Raw genomic sequence first — 15259 nt, 5'->3', positions numbered from 1 at the left:
GAAGAGTTTACAACTCCCTCGGTAGTCGTAATGGTTGTCCTATATGCAGTATTTTTCACGTCTGTAAAGACACAACACACAAGCAGCAGTAACTTTTATCTATATTGACCAGATTATTTTTTCAATAGGGTTAGGGAAAAAAACCCAGAAATTTATGATTAACAGAATGGATCAATTATGGCACACAAAAAAGCAGAAAATATGGCAGAATTGAGAACTTTAAACTATGCCTGAGGTATGTCTGTGCAGGTAGTAATATTAGAGTTGAATTCTTTCATGGATGTTATTAGTGATGAAACTGCAAACTGATGAGACAAACCATTCTAAGCCTACAGCGACGCCAGGAGTATACATAAACTACAAATACAAATGTGACATCCAAGAACTGAATGCCTGTGATCTAAAATCAGGCCTTGTGCTGAAGTGCAAATAGATGCATTTTATGTCTGTCTTGAGGCAACCAAATACGGAAATGTTGGCCTTTTTTTTAAAACCTGTGGAAGGTTTAAATTTATTCCGGTGAAGTCCTGAAATACCCAGGCAGTGACTGAAAAGCCTTCTCCCTGACCTGTAATCTTGCACAAGTCTCCAAGTTTGATTCTTGCAGATCAGATTGAGAACTTGAAAAAGACCAAACCAACCACCCCAGAATTTCTGTCAGTAGTAGGTTTTACTTACTGTAACTTATGCATATATTTACTGTGTGAACTACCTACGATCTCATGGTCACTTTAAGTTCCTTTTAGTCATTCCCTGAAGAAGGTTAAATGCAGTTTAATGCATTTAGTTAGTTATTACCATACTAGAAGTGATTTCATGGAAGAAAGAAGTTTACAAATCCTTGTTTACAATTCCTGAAGTACTTCAAGATCCTCTAGAAGTACGCCTCATCATCAAACAAAGTTAACTTCAGGCATTCATAAATCCAGATTTCATCACATTTATCACTGATTAGACATTTACAATTAATCAAAACTGAAGCAGAGCAAAGGAAGGTGAAATTTTAAAGGGAGGGGCGAGGAAGTTAAGAATTATTATATGATTTGAAATGCTTCAAAAGCATAGCTTTGAAAATCTGTATATAACCAGTTACAGATTTCGCAGAATATGCTCTTGGAAGACAAATTTCTTAAATGTTTTTCTAACAGTCATCTTGGAAAAAGGGAACTTGAAAGAAAGTATCAGCTGTAGTTTCCCTCCCCTGCCCCGTCACACAGTTAGACATCAAATGGTGAAAAGTTCTTTTTCCTATTACAGATGTACCGCACAAAACGGACAGTGGGAGAGGAGGGAGGTCCCTTCACCCGTGCGTGCCCAGAAACCACATGGAATTGCTAGTACAGGCGTCTGCCAAAGCTATTTCTGATTGAAGGAGAGCTGTGAACTCAAACCAATTCACATTTTTCTTGCAGGAGCCAGATGCTCTGGTAAAAACTGTTGCAGCCAACAACACGAGACAGATGTTTGTCCCAGAGGACTACGTCAGCACAGGGGCTGAATCCAAACCAGTAGGAGTGTTGTGCGTACAACTTCTAGAGTGGACTACTTCCTTTTCCTTTTCTCCACATGGTTATAATAGGGGTTGTAGAGCATGGTAAAGAGAATCAGAAGTGGTATCAGCAAGTATGGCATGTATATAGATAGCAGAATCAGGCGCTCACGTTGTGTCTGAGGTCCCAAATGCTCAGACTTTGAGAAATCGTGGAACAGGATATGCGCAAGGATAGCAAACAAAGTTGTAGCTACATGGGTGGAGTAGATAATTGCAGGAGTCCTTATCCATTTGCAGCCACCTATGTAGAAGCAAAAAGGAAACAACATTTTTTGAAATGAGTATTTTGAAACAAACAGAATTCGGTGGCTTTTAAATTAACAGAACATTAACCACTACATCTCTGATGGGATAAGCCATAAGTCATACTAAATAGCTAGCAGAAAAATCCGTGAGTACTAGTAGCAAGCCAGGAAAATTATCTACCTTCATGGAAATTTAGAACGATGGTGTGATTGTCAAAGTTCTAAAGTAACAAAATGAGTACACAGGCTTGACCTAGAACTTTGTCTGCCTTGGCAGCATGCCAGATGTCAGACCTTGATGCTGGTTACATATAAACCGCTGCAGCTGACAAGGGCCTATACTCACGGGTTTTGTTTCTGACAGGCCTTATTCTATGCTGCTTTCTCAGACAAAACTTGCCATGAAAACAGCACAGCACTCCACACGGTACGTCCCTATAATTGCTTAAGACTGATAAATAAACTTTCTCTGCTTGTACAAAAAGCACGTGTTACACAGAAATGCTGCACAGGACATACTTTTACACTTGTTTTATACCAACCTTTTAAGAAGGCGTATACTGCAATGGGGAAGAAAGGCATTTGTAAGAAGGCTTCGCAATATATAAACGCCTTGAACCACTCTGGGGGCTGGAGCATCATGGGGTCTCTAAAGGTGGCTGCATACCATTGCAACAACTCTGTCAGCTTAAAAAAAAGAACAAAACAACAGATTAATACACAGAATGTCAACCACAACAGGGCAAAAATTGTGACCCTCATCTGCTGGTCAGATGAAGCCATCGCTGCAGTGGGAAAATGAGGGATCTCATCTTGGTACACAAGGCTTCATGCTGCAATTTAGTTTTAACAGGGACTACGTTCCTGAGTCTTTAAAGTGATGAACCCTTTCCATTAAGTATGTGTTACGTTTGCACTACAGGCAATTTTAGGATTACAACAGCATTAAGTACAGTTGCTTTCCAAAAACTACTCCTGAAATGTCATTTCCTACCAGAAGGAACCCAAACCGCAAAAAATCTGCACCTTGACATTGGCAGATATTATTTTCCTCTTTCTGACCCTCCTATTGCCAGCTGAGGTGGGCTCAATGTCGCAAATACTCGCAGGTACTTCCTGTGTCTAAGCAGGAGGTGCGACCCCAGCCCGGTCTGGCCAAGCCAAGAGGAGTCTGGGACCTCCTTCGGTCGGGGAGCGCATCGCTGCGTCGCATCGCTGCGTCGCAGGGTTGGTGGCTGGCGACCGCTGCTCGAGCGGCCTGATGTAAGAATTTGGGCTTAGCAAGTTGCAATTAGTTTCCGTAACAGAAATGTAAATTCCAGCGCGGCTTTCAGTTGGACTTTGAACAGAGATATGTACAGAGATTTGCTAGTTAACTATTAATTAAAAATGGTTTCTATGATGGAGTAATTCTACTGGCAGTTCTAGTGGCAAAAATCAAATTCACCAATTGCAAAGTCTGTATAGGAAGTTATGGCTGATCTCACCCTGATGACGAGAGTTAATTGGTTATCTTCTATCCAACTGTTATTTGAATTGGCTTTATGACATTTATTATCTTCTATAATTTTAGTCAAAACCCAGCGAACCAGAGATTTTTACTAATAAATTTGGTTGCTAGCGCGCCCGCTTCTACAGCGGTAACGATTCCCTTTTACGTTTTTGGCAGGAGTACGAGCAAAAACGGGGATCGCAGCGCGACCCGGGCGGCGACTCCAGCCCCATGCCGGGGGGCACGCGGCGGCACGCGCAGCGCTGCCGGCGTCTGCGGGGCGCTAAGGCGGGGCGCGGCGGGCGGCACAGCGGGAACGAACGCTCCTACGGGAGCGACGGCTTCTACCGTGCCAGCCTGCGAAATACACAACGTACCGCGCCGGGGAAACCATCATCCGTGCCAGCAGTTCATCAGGGACTTCTCTTGCGTGGCCCTGCGACTGCGGGCGTTTAAACTGAAAGGAGTGGCCCGCGTACATCTGAGATACGAATTTTTTTAAAAAAATCAGTCCCAGCTGATAAACGATCGCCCCGTTTGTTCTCCTTCCCGATGGAATGGCTTGACTAGAAATAGAAGTCGTCGTGCAGGTAGCAAGTATTGAATTATTCTTAAGAGCTGTTTCATTTTAGGAATTTTTCTGCGTCCCCCCCCCCCCCCCCCCCCCCCCCCGTCCCTACGTGCTGGATTTTGTTAAAAAACCGCCACCGGCTCCGTTCAGTCGAGCTTCTCCTCGCAACCCTTGCGCGGAGCGAGACCCCCCGTCCCCGTCCCGGGCCCTACTCACGCCCCGCGGGTGGAGGCCGGCGGGCAGCAGCGCCTGCAGGTCGATCAGCAGCGTGACGGGGATGTGCGAGAGGAAGTAGAAGGCGAACAGCCGCTCCCGGCAGCGCGGGGCCGCCGCCATCGCCGCGCTTCCCCGCCGCCTGCGGGCCCGGCCCCGCCCCGCCCCGCCCCCCGCCCCCGGGCCACGCCCGCGGGCCACGCCCCCCGGCCGCGGAAGGCCTTGAAAAGGGAGGGACGAGGAGGAGGAGGAGGAGGACGGGGCTGGGATGCCAAGGTCCCCGTTCAAAGCAGCCCCGCGCCACCGCCCCAAATCCTTTCGGGCCGAGGTACTGAAAAGCGCGTTCTGCCCGCGCTCTACCCCCTCACCGCGATTTTCCGTCGTTTTTACTAATTTCTCCCCACGTCTTGGCCCAGTCCAGCAGCTAGGAAAAAAGACAATTAACTTCCTCTCGTACAACCATTTCTGACAGACTGGGCTATCTACTGCAAAGGGAGGAGATTTAAATACGTCTTTTCCTCTTAATTTTGCATCTAGGATCAAGCTGGGGAGAAAACAGGTTCTTGACTCGTACTAACACGCCTTCCATTGATGAGCCCGGCTTGACCTACAGAGCTCAAACAGCCACCACAGTGAGTTACAGCATAACCAGATAATTCAGTGGGTCTGATTCCATCCTTTATTGAGCACAGAAGTTGTCCAAGGTGTACACGCAGATTATATAGCAATTATCTGCTTGGATTCCAGTTTCCCCCATTTATCAATGTCACAAACAGTTTTAAAGTAACCATACCTGAGCAGGATTACAGAAGTACAGTGAACAGAATTTTCTATCAAGTTATACTTGACAGAAGAATTTTAAAAAGTTACAAAGAACAAACAGTTCAAGGATCTCACGATACTTCGTTACTAAAACCAATAAAGGGTAAAAAAGATGATTAGAAAAATTGCTACCCAGTAAATATTAAAACCATCTGTTCAGTCTGGTGAGCATTCAAGCACTCCCAGCAGCTCAAATAGTAAAGTCCCAAACACGCCACTGATAAATCGGCTGAAGGAGAAAAGCACTTCGTAACTTTCATAATTAATTGGTTTGAATCCGTCAATGATATTTCACCATACATCAGGAAATGGATTTTAGCAACTTACTGTTCCATAGCTGATCCTGTTTAGCTCCTTTGCATCACCTTCAAGATGTACACACAGAGAGATTAGGCCTTCTAATATCTGGATGTTCCTTTGACAATTTGTGAATAATTTTCAAGCTATTCTTTGCGCTCACTACTTCTGTACTCTTCTCAAGGCACAATTAATAAAAGGAGATGCAGAAGCTATATTTAGAGAGCTTAAAACTTATGATTACAATCTGTAATTCATTTGACATTGATATCAACAAAGCTTAAAACTGATTAAAATGCAATTCTGAAAACTGCAAGCCAGATTTTAACCTCATTGGGAAAGAAAGAAGCAGCTCTCTTGATGACCTCACGTTTAGATCACTCTGAGTGTATACACGTGTGCGTTCACTTTAGAAATGGAACTATCTTTGTCAAAGACAGCTCTAAAGAAGTCTCACTTTCATTGTAGTTGATTTGCATTAAACATGTAAAATGCAGTTGAGGCTACAGAAAACATTGCCATAATTGTTTTTTATATATATTTGCACACACAGTTTTAGTTACACATTTGTGCCAGTTTCAGCTACTCAAGTCTGCACAGTGCCCTGCCCACATTCGTATGAAGACACCCTGAAAGGTAAATGTCCACAAGACGTTTTATTCTTTTTATTTTTATGAACAAGATTAACCCATGGACCTCTAGCAATTAGCTCCAAAAAATACACTGACGCACAAAGCGGTCTTTGCCAGTTGTGTCATTATGTGCTCATACCCTGACAAAACTGTGTGTCAAAATGAGAAAAGCCAGCAAGTAAACTGCCGATTTGGACTGTAGTCTTACCCTGAAGGAGAATCTAATGAGCAGACCACGTAACAGTGGTAGTGAATCAATGGCAACTAGTTCAGCAATAGACAACCAGGAAGCAATAATGACACCACCATCACCAGTTCTAAAACATGTTAAAATTTAGCTCATAATAGTATGGAGACTTTTAAGAAGAGGTTTGAAGAAGAGGCATACGCATGAGTCACAAACAGTATCTGTGCCAGCCCTGGGAAGAGAGCACATGTTAAGAAGGGTTATCAGTTTATTTCTTGTGAGGTCCTGAGGCTTGAACTGTATAGTTCAATTTGTTTGATCTTTAAAAAGGTCATACCCATAAAACATGAACATTTTCAGCCATATTCTGCAACACCACCACATGTTGGATTCTTTGCATTAGGACTACAGAAAACAACGAAAGCATTTCTTCTGGAAAAAATGACATGAACTTTGCAAATTAAGTAAAGTCCATCCTCGACTGGATGTTTTTCAACCTCCCAATAAAGTGCAAGTCAATTGCTTGTTTTGATTTAATCAGCAAGTTTTGCCTTTATTCAGGATCAAGCTTAAAGAGTAAATGAATATTTTTTTTAAGAAGTCATATATATGTGCACATATATGCATATATATATGTATATATGTGTGTGTATGCACGTGTGTGTAAAAAATCAAAACCATGCCCAAACCAAGATGTTACAATGTCTTTTTACTTGTATTCTTTTAGACGGTACTTAATCAAGATTGTAACAACTTATTCTTAAATAAAGGTGGGAGATAAGACAGGAAATAAAGATAACACCACTTCTTTTTCAAATGTCACATTTAATGTTTTCACCACTGTACTTCAAATCTACATTTTACAAAGTGACCAGCAAGTGTGCCACATTAACTGACCAACCTCTGAGATTTTACCTTTCATACCAGTGTCTTCTTGGGCTCTTTTAATTAAACACGTTTCTCATTCAAGTGAATTGAAATGCTTCAGTTGGTTTTATTCTCAGGAGCCTCATAAAAAACAAAGATATTGCACCATCTTTGTTCAGTTATTCAATGTTTGTCTCTTTCACAGCAAATAATTACTTCATTGAAGTTAAAACTTCCAAACATAACTTACTAATAGTCTCCAATTTCAGCTCAGATCACTCTTGTTGAAAATACTCTGCTAAATACAGATAACTTACAATAACTTTAACAGTTAATTGTCCATAACAAACACCACGGTTTTTCTCCAGACCAATGCTCAAATTTTAAGACCACCCTTTAGTATTTCTTTGTACAGGTGAAAAACAGTCTTCAATTTTCTAGTCTTGTTTTAAATATAAAAGTTGGAAGGGACATTCAAGTTTCAAGTCTCCACACTGAACTTAAAAAAAAAAAAAAAAAAAATCATGTGGAGGTAAACAAACCAAGTTGTATACTCCAGGAGGTAGAGGCCTTCAATTTGTGTTCATATATACATATGCACAGAATTCAGTGTTCCAACAGAAAAAGAATTAGCCAAAAAGTAATAAAAGTTATTTACTACTGTGACATTTCAAGACTTCCACAGCTTTGCCTAAAGACACGAACACAATTAACATAATTCCCTATGTGCTTTTTTTTTCCTTTTCTTTTTTTTTTTTTCTCTCAACTGTCCAGTGCAGGAAAAAGTTCTCACAAAATTTCACAGACCTAAAATGTGCAAGCTAGTTTCTCTCTATACAGCAATGATGTCAGGGATCTCTGAAATTAGCCCATAAATGGAATTATTTACACACATAGAAGATGCATGCTGGGGGGTTTTATGTAAGAAAGAGCAGAAAAACTTCTAATAAAAATAGATTAAATATATATATATATTTATACTGGGTAAGGAAACAGAAGTTTAGTCTCTCCTAGTCACAAACTCATTCTCTCTACTCACAACATTTGATTTTAGAACAGCACACATCACCATCACAGCTCTAGTGAGAAGCTATTTATAGGATTTGATCATCAGGTGACATGCCCACTTACTGTGGTCATTGTCATCCGATGTGACTTCATGATTGGTCGCAGTCAAGTTTTCTGTATTCCTTAGTTTTAGAAAACCCAAAATCTTCAGGAATGGCTCAATATCAAAATGTATGTCTATCTTTTTGTACAATCTCACTTCAATAAAAAAAAAAAAAAAAAAAAAAAAAGGAAAAAAGAAAAAACCTCCCCGAATTTGGTTCAATTCTGTTTGTTCTGAGCTGAGCCATCACAGCTGCACTAGAATTCATAAAACACGTGCAACTCTGGGTAAAATATTTTCTTCTAAAAGCACAACCACTTTACAAGATTAAAAGTCTAGTACATTTCTAAATATTATTCATATTGTACAAGTAGTGGTTGTTAATTTAAAACTTCATTAGTAAAATTACAGTACAAGCATGATTAACCTCCAGAATTGCAAATCCCAGACTCCAGTGGAAAGCTACATTACATCTTCAGTAGTATATTATCTTCCACTTTATTCCCAAACCAGTGGAGATGGCGGCATCTCAGATGGTTGAGCAACTGTGGAACTAGAATGCAGGTGATACAGAAAATCAGTGTTCATTTGCAATAGCTAATAGACAAGAAAGTTAATGGTCGACCAGTAAGCAAACATTTCAAGGAAAACAATAAAACCCCAGCAAAACCAAACCAAAACACCCCAAGACCAACAGTTAACAACACTGACAACAAATATTTCATATACTTTATCTACTTATTTTCTTAATGATTTTTCATCTGTCATTCCTTTTAATGTTTTTACAGTGCAATTCTACAATTGAAATTCAACTTGTCGACCTTTCAGTTCTAATTTTTAGTCCGACTTCTGTGCTTTTACGCAAAAATATTACTTGAAACTTTTGCACATTTTACTTAAATTCTAGAAGAATTCATAAAAATATTTTCAAAATGTAACCATACAAGTGGTTTTTTTGCAGAAGTTATCTATGGGCCTTTCCTACTCTCAGAAACCTAGAACATAAAACATTTTGGACTGTGAATTCTGTACTACTAATAAATGTGAATTAATATCAGATGTGATTACATACAGTTACCTAATAAAGCTCTTAAAAGCAGCAGACTGAGGGTTGATGCAGAGAGGCACTCTGTTTCCTTTCTGCTGTTCCAAAATGAACTGATGAATTATTTCTGTACATAGGAGAAAAATAAAGAACATCATACCATTAACACTTTTTGCTTCAGTAAAACGCACTGTAGACTGGAGGAAAATAGAGCTGCCCTTCCTGAAAGTACATTTTAGTAAGGATAAAAGAACTCCAGCTTCCCTACATCTAATCTGATGCCATACCTCATAGCATAAATTCACACAGAACTCTTATATGCACACTGAAATCAATGTATATAAAATAAAACCCTAATCACCGCTATAATACTGAACTGATGATAACCAGTTGTAGATTAAATCCCAATTTTAGGGTGTAACTTTTTGAAAAACAAAGAATTCTCAACTCTCAGTTCTATCTATGACTCAGTCCGGTTTGATTCATGAATTCAGTTACTACCACCAAGCACAAAACTGCCACTTGAGATGATTAAAACAAAAACCTAAATTTTCATAAGGGAAGAGGAACTCTATGTACAGTTGCCAGACAAAACATCTTCTCATACACATGCGTGCGCGTGTGCACGCACACACACACACCCTGCCGAAAAAACAGAGGCTGGAAGATTTGGCAACGGGCTGCTCCCCTATAAGCAGCAGCAATGGTTGCCAGAACGGAGCTCCATACGCCCGGATGGTACGTTAGAGGCAACGTGCTGGAATCTGCATTGCTGTCAGCGTTTAGAACAACAGATTTCAGAGAAGACAGCAGATCTACGTACAGCTCTGGAAAATGATGGCCAAAGAGAGGAGGGAAATGGAAAGAATAACAGGATAAAAAGAAAACAACGTTACATGAGCTTGTATGAACTATATAAATGTGAATGTCTGAATTAGAAGTTCAGGATATATCCGAAATAAGTCACGTTATCATGGCAACATCATGAGGTATTTTTGTCCCAAATGACGGAATTGTTTGTTAGAAACTATTGAGGTAACACATTTCTTCTCCCTCTCCTCCTCTTGAGTTATTTGAGCTGCCACCAAACAGAACCTAAATCCCTACTACTATTTCTCATATTGTATTGCTCTCATAAAAGGACTGCTTTCCTGATTGGATCTGCTTTCAAAAAAAACAAAGTCTATTTTACGGGTTGTTTGCTATGATGGAATCAGACTTCAAACCTCCAGTGCCCCAGAACAACTGCTGGCGTTTAGTAACCACGTGCAGCAGTAGTTTCCTCTTCCAGGCACCAGGACTGATTTTCCTCATGACAGCATGTCACGACCCAGAGCGCATCCTCTGCGTTACTGCCAGAACCGCAGAGTGGCACCAGCAACAGAGCTTACGAGAGCAGCTGCTGTAAAGGCACTTGACACGGACATTTCAGCCCGAGCAGACCATGACAGATTAGGGGAAATGAAGCAGAAGAACTATGAGACTACTCAGCTTCGGTAACTTGATGATGCTGACCCTTTCTGCAGGACAGCTATCAAGATAACACCTCGCGCCCCGAAAAGGCAACAATAGTGATTTCCCTTTCCCCCCTGGTGCAATCCTTCAACAAAAGAGTGAGTGGCGTGGGGAACACTGACATCAGAGAAGAATGCTATTAAGGTTTGAAACCTATAGACTTCTGCACGTCAACTAATGCATGTGATATTATGTTACGTCAGAACATTTACAAGCAATTCTGTTCTTTTAGTGAAAAGAAATTATTTCCTGTATCTACTATGCAAAAATACCTAAAAGAAAAAAAAACACCTGGGTTAGTGTATGCATCCAGATTGCACATCCTAACTACATACTACAGAAGGATGGAGCAGGAAGATAAATGCAGAGGCAAAGGTTAACTACTACTTACCTTTCACCTGCCGAACAGAACTGAGGTTCTTTTCAAAAGTGTCATCAAATTTGGGATTAGTGACGGGTTCAAAATCACTAGTATAAACTCTTCCAGTAGATGTCGAAAAACAACATTTACACATACAAGTGTGGTATCGCAACCGCCCTTCATCAAGATATGGGTGAGCTAAGGCATCCTTAGCAGATATTCTTTTGGACTGAAATATTGCATTTAAATAAAATAAAATAAAAAAAAATTAGTTAGGATATTTTCAGAGGTATTGAAACAGTCTAAAGAATACTTACTCGTCAATTAATTCTAAATTGTTTTATAAACCCCTAATCACGTTAAAGGATTAGTTCATGTCAGAAAGTGTTTCAGATCTGCAAACACTGCCACTAGGGGGAAGATTTTACTTAAAAACAAGCAGCATTGCTAAGATGACATTGACCTTTCTGTACTGTAGCTAATGATGGAAAATGCTGCTAATATGATTTTTAGGAATATGTTTTTCAATAATTTCTTTCTCCAGATAACCTTAAAATTATGACTCCTACAATAAATCAAAATAAACCCAAAGAATTTAATGTTAGCGAATACAGCATTTTGTAGGTCCATACTCTGCAAAACATTTTAATGTGTCCTTAAGTACCTCTTTAAAGTAAAACACAAATTTAAGCATCACTGGTAAGAGAGTAATTCAGGATATGGCATCGGGAGTTCTGAGAAATACTTTACACACCAAGTTTCAGAAAACAAGTGGTGAAGGAAGTGCAGGGAAGAAGGGGGTCAGAGCGATGCTTTCAATAACAAAGTCTCCTTCCACATTACTGAGACTATTTTTGTGCATAACCCATGTAAAGTACTCAGTTTCTAGGTGTCCAACACCATCCCGTCCAAAAAGGAGAATACTATCTGTTTCTAAAGAATTGAAGACAGAAGTGGTACTGCAAATTCAAGGTGTAATGAAGTCCACTGTTACAGGTGAATTAAAAAAAAACCAAACGAAAACACAAACAGAAAAGTAACTTGCTCAAAGTTACAGAGCAAAAGCAATGGCAAAGCTTGAGGTAAAACCCAGGTGTCCCAATTCCCAGGATATTTTTTAAATGAAATTAAAACTGTCTGTTCTAAAGGATTGTCCTGATTCTTTAAAAAAATAAAACCACATTTATTTAAATGTAATTTGGGAATAATAGTATTCTAAGTGTTGAGGGAGTTAGAAAGGAAAAAAATTAAGTTTGTTTACGTGGAAGTTATGATTTAACAGTTCTATGTTTTTGTTCAGTAAAGGAATCTTAAGGTTTAAAAAAACAAAATCAAAAGGTACTGCCTTCTGAATAGCTTATCAGTTACAAGCTTCCTCCTTTGCAGTTCAGTCAATCTGTCTATTTTTCATTTGAAATGTTCGGGTTTTTTCTGCAAGAATGAAATAATTAAGATCATCGTTTCAGGTATCAGATTTTCTAGTGACAATCTTGTATAGTAAGCCCAAGAGATAAAATCCAAAATCCACAGCAGCACATTTTTATTAGAAAAACAGATGCTCAGTAGGAAAAAAGATCCTGTTATGTGACTGTGTGGATGCAGAATGAATTTTTTGTGTGTTGCAAGACCATGAACACCCACGCGTCTCTAATTAGAACTGCATCAAAGTATCTGATGTTCTGCTACCTACACCTAGCTAGGAAAAGATAGCATGATTCATGAACACCCTCATCTTTCCCACTCTGTCGTAGCTTTCTTCAAAAGACCACTAGATTTTAAATGCAAAACCCCCATTCCAGGGGGAAATTAATTGACCAATTAGAAGATGATACTTTTACGTCTTTTACAGACCCAAAAGTACGGAAATGCAATGTAGAAGAAAATCAGTTAAAGCAGTCCTTTACTTAAAATATTCATTTAAGTAGCAGACAACAAAAACTGTTAAAACAAGAAGTATTAGGAATAATATTAAATCATACTTACTGGATCAAAGACCAACATTCTGCAAAGGAGATGAACTGCTTCATGTGTAGCTTGACTGGAAAGTGTATATAGGACAGGAAGGGATGGCTGTAGGGCAAACAGGAGAAAGAAAAGTACAGATAGTTGTCCTGTCAGATCCATCAGCAAGAAAACACTGTTACAGCACGCGTTATTTTATAGTCACCAAGGACAAACTTCTTGTTAAAAAGGACATGTGCTACCCAACGCTTTCCAACAAGACAATAATCATGACTACAAAACTCAGCAATTGTAATAGAGATCTAATTGATTATTTTTTTTCCTTAGTTCAGAGGTAATCCCTGGACAAACCTATGTTTTATTTATTTACTTTTCTATATAGATACTGCTTTAAGCTGTAGCTGCTCAGGGGTTTGATTAACCACATCATTTCCAGTATTTCATTTTTCTGATCTCAATCACTGCCAAATTATAGATTATTTTGCTTTCCTTACCCAGGCGATCCATATCTAACTGACAGTGACATCTAGTACAATTAAAATGACCTTCAGGCATACAGCATTTTACGTAGAGATAAATAGGCCAACTACCAAGGCTTGAAGGTCTGGGGGAGGGGGAAGGGGGGCTCAGTGAACTCCCCCTCGTTTTATAGTGCAGTACCCGGGGCATGAACCGCATGGTTAAAAAAATCTGGAACAACCCCGAAGCTGGCGGTAGCGTCACAATTCTCGCTCTGGTTAGCCCCACAAAAACCAGCTCTGCAGATCATTTTCCTCCTGTATTTCCTCGTTTTGCTCTCAAACGCTCACAAGCATGACAGCCTGCCCATTCTGAAAGTTTCCAGTTTTAGCTGAGAGTGAAAAAACCTTGTGGTACAAATACCCCAGTAAAGACAGATTTTAAAAACTGGGGACATCCAGCCCTTTCTGGGAATACGAGCACATAACCTTCCTTACAGCTACGGACCCGGAGGCAAGCACAAATCCCCCAGCAATACGTGCTGCGGAGCACAGTGATTATACGGCTGTGGGTGTACAGACAACTCCTTCTCCAGCCTCAGCAGTGCCATCGGGCTCAACACGCAGGTAATATTTAAACAAGATTTTACTCAACATATAAACATTTGACAACTTTTAACTGCACATACTCTCTAGCCTGGAAGTCTCCTTTGACTCTGGAATTAAATGTTAACGCTAAGGTAGCAAAATGCAAAGACAACCCCCGTCCCCAGGTTCCTAAAACGTGGGAAGAAGTACTGCCTTTGGGCAAGTTGCCCAAAATGAAGAAAATTAATCAACAGTAATGTTAATGTTATATGCCATTGATTTTAAAGCATTAGCTATATCCCAGACTCTGGAATGAGCTTCAAAGATTTTGTTTTTTTTAAAGCCACAACAATGTCAGTTTCCAAAATCAAGTAAAATATTTTCCTGCTTAATTGACATTATTCCTATTTAGCTTAAAGAATGGCAGTAGACTGCACTACAGTTAGTCTTCAAAGTAAATAAAGTGTTGCAAAACAAGTGAACAGTTACTCCTCTAAAGTGAAGGGGAAAAAACAAAAGAAAAAAAAAAAAGAGTAAGATGGGAGAAAGGAAGTCTCCATTTTCACACTTAGAAGAAAGCAAAACCACAAAGCTATTGAAAAAAGAAATCAAAATCCCCAAGCAAAGAAAAAAAGGACCCGATAGATATTAGGCCAGGCACTGCTGCAAAGAAAATTCCTACTATGGAGTGTGTTACTTCCAAGTCCAACACTCTTAAAATTTCTTTTTCTTTTTTTTTTTTTTTTTTTAAAAAAGGAAATAAACGATCACATATGCATGCAGCCACACACACACACCTTTGTATTCTTCCCATGAAAATTCAAATAGCATTCATATTGGCTAGTGAATGCAGGTGTCGGGAAGAGCCATTAGGGCAGGAAGAATTATACAGAGTGCTTCACTAGCGTGTGTGATTAATTACTGTTGAGATGTGGGAAGAATATACTAGCCGGCTGACAGAAATGACTAAAACATTCTGCCTAAAATATAACAAATCAATTGAAAGCTAGCTAGCATATTTATGGGACAATATTCACTGACAAACTTTGCATGGATCCATGGCATTTCCAGAACTGCCTTAACTCTACACAGACTTTTAACTGGTATGCAATGCTAATATTTGGCAGGCATCTGTTGCTTCTACCTGTTTAGCAAAGCAAATGAACAGAAGTTATTTAGTTGCTGTAAATGTCAGTATATATAAAAATTACACTTCCACAGTGACATCATTCCAAGTTATCCCTGAACTACCAAACACAGCACTAAGCACTTCTCAGCCTTAGTTTTTAAGTTCAGTCTATAGACTGCAAAAGCTATAATATAGCTATAAAGCTATAATAT

At 39.6% G+C, this 15259-nt stretch overlaps 3 protein-coding genes across 7 annotated transcripts in view; 1 reads left to right on the top strand and 2 right to left on the bottom strand.

Annotated features, from left to right (window-relative positions):
- The first annotated feature begins 15 nt into the window (after positions 1–15).
- Positions 16–7411, top strand: LOC121233588. 2 transcript variants are annotated; one of them, XM_041126652.1, is made up of 5 exons: positions 16–235; positions 1413–1519; positions 2907–3060; positions 3467–3879; positions 4611–7411. In XM_041126652.1, exons 1-4 carry the CDS (start codon positions 227–229, stop codon positions 3743–3745), a joined length of 549 nt encoding a protein of 182 aa, XP_040982586.1. In that variant the 5' UTR covers positions 16–226; the 3' UTR covers positions 3746–3879; positions 4611–7411. The 2 variants fall into 2 exon arrangements, with proteins under 2 accessions (XP_040982586.1, XP_040982587.1); XM_041126653.1 differs by having other exon boundaries at positions 3467–3886.
- On the bottom strand, positions 925–4241 carry TMEM97 (transmembrane protein 97). The gene is made up of 3 exons (XM_030027585.2): positions 4077–4241; positions 2340–2484; positions 925–1793 (listed from the first exon to the last, which is right to left on the bottom strand). The coding sequence occupies exons 1-3, from the start codon at positions 4194–4196 to the stop codon at positions 1543–1545; spliced, it is 516 nt and encodes a 171-aa protein (XP_029883445.1). The 5' UTR covers positions 4197–4241; the 3' UTR covers positions 925–1542.
- The window catches only part of NLK (nemo like kinase), a 68003-nt gene continuing 57473 nt past the window's right edge, over positions 4730–15259 (bottom strand). For 3 of the 4 annotated variants that reach the window (XM_030027568.2, XM_030027570.2, XM_030027567.2), the window contains 4 exons: positions 12894–12980; positions 10941–11139; positions 9068–9161; positions 4730–8542 (listed from right to left, as the gene is read on the bottom strand). In XM_030027568.2, coding sequence (XP_029883428.1) covers positions 8488–8542; positions 9068–9161; positions 10941–11139; positions 12894–12980 — 435 coding nt within the window. In that variant the 3' untranslated portion in view covers positions 4730–8487. Of the gene's footprint in view, positions 8543–9061; positions 9162–10940; positions 11140–12893; positions 12981–15259 lie in introns of all 4 variants that reach the window. The other variant, XM_030027569.2, reaches the window with a different exon arrangement.

This window comes from Aquila chrysaetos, chromosome 10 (assembly GCF_900496995.4).
Source record: "Aquila chrysaetos chrysaetos chromosome 10, bAquChr1.4, whole genome shotgun sequence".
Lineage (NCBI taxonomy): Eukaryota > Metazoa > Chordata > Aves > Accipitriformes > Accipitridae > Aquila > Aquila chrysaetos.
Note: the sequence above shows the minus strand (reverse complement) of the source record. Positions and strands in the feature narration are given on the sequence as shown.

Excerpts from the sequence above, each read along its gene's own strand:
- TMEM97 (XM_030027585.2), bottom strand. The coding sequence starts at position 4,196 with ATGGCGGCGGCCCCGCGCTGCCGGGAGCGGCTGTTCGCCTTCTACTTC. Across the intron at positions 2,485-4,076 it reads CCGGCCTCCACCCGCGGGGC|CTGACAGAGTTGTTGCAATG; the intron begins GTGAGTAGGGCC and ends CTTTTTTTTAAG. Across the intron at positions 1,794-2,339 it reads AGTATACGCCTTCTTAAAAG|GTGGCTGCAAATGGATAAGG; the intron begins GTTGGTATAAAA and ends GCTTCTACATAG.
- LOC121233588 (XM_041126652.1), top strand. Across the intron at positions 1,520-2,906 it reads TCCAAACCAGTAGGAGTGTT|GTACTTCCTGTGTCTAAGCA; the intron begins GTGCGTACAACT and ends AAATACTCGCAG. Across the intron at positions 3,061-3,466 it reads CGCTGCTCGAGCGGCCTGAT|GAGTACGAGCAAAAACGGGG; the intron begins GTAAGAATTTGG and ends CGTTTTTGGCAG.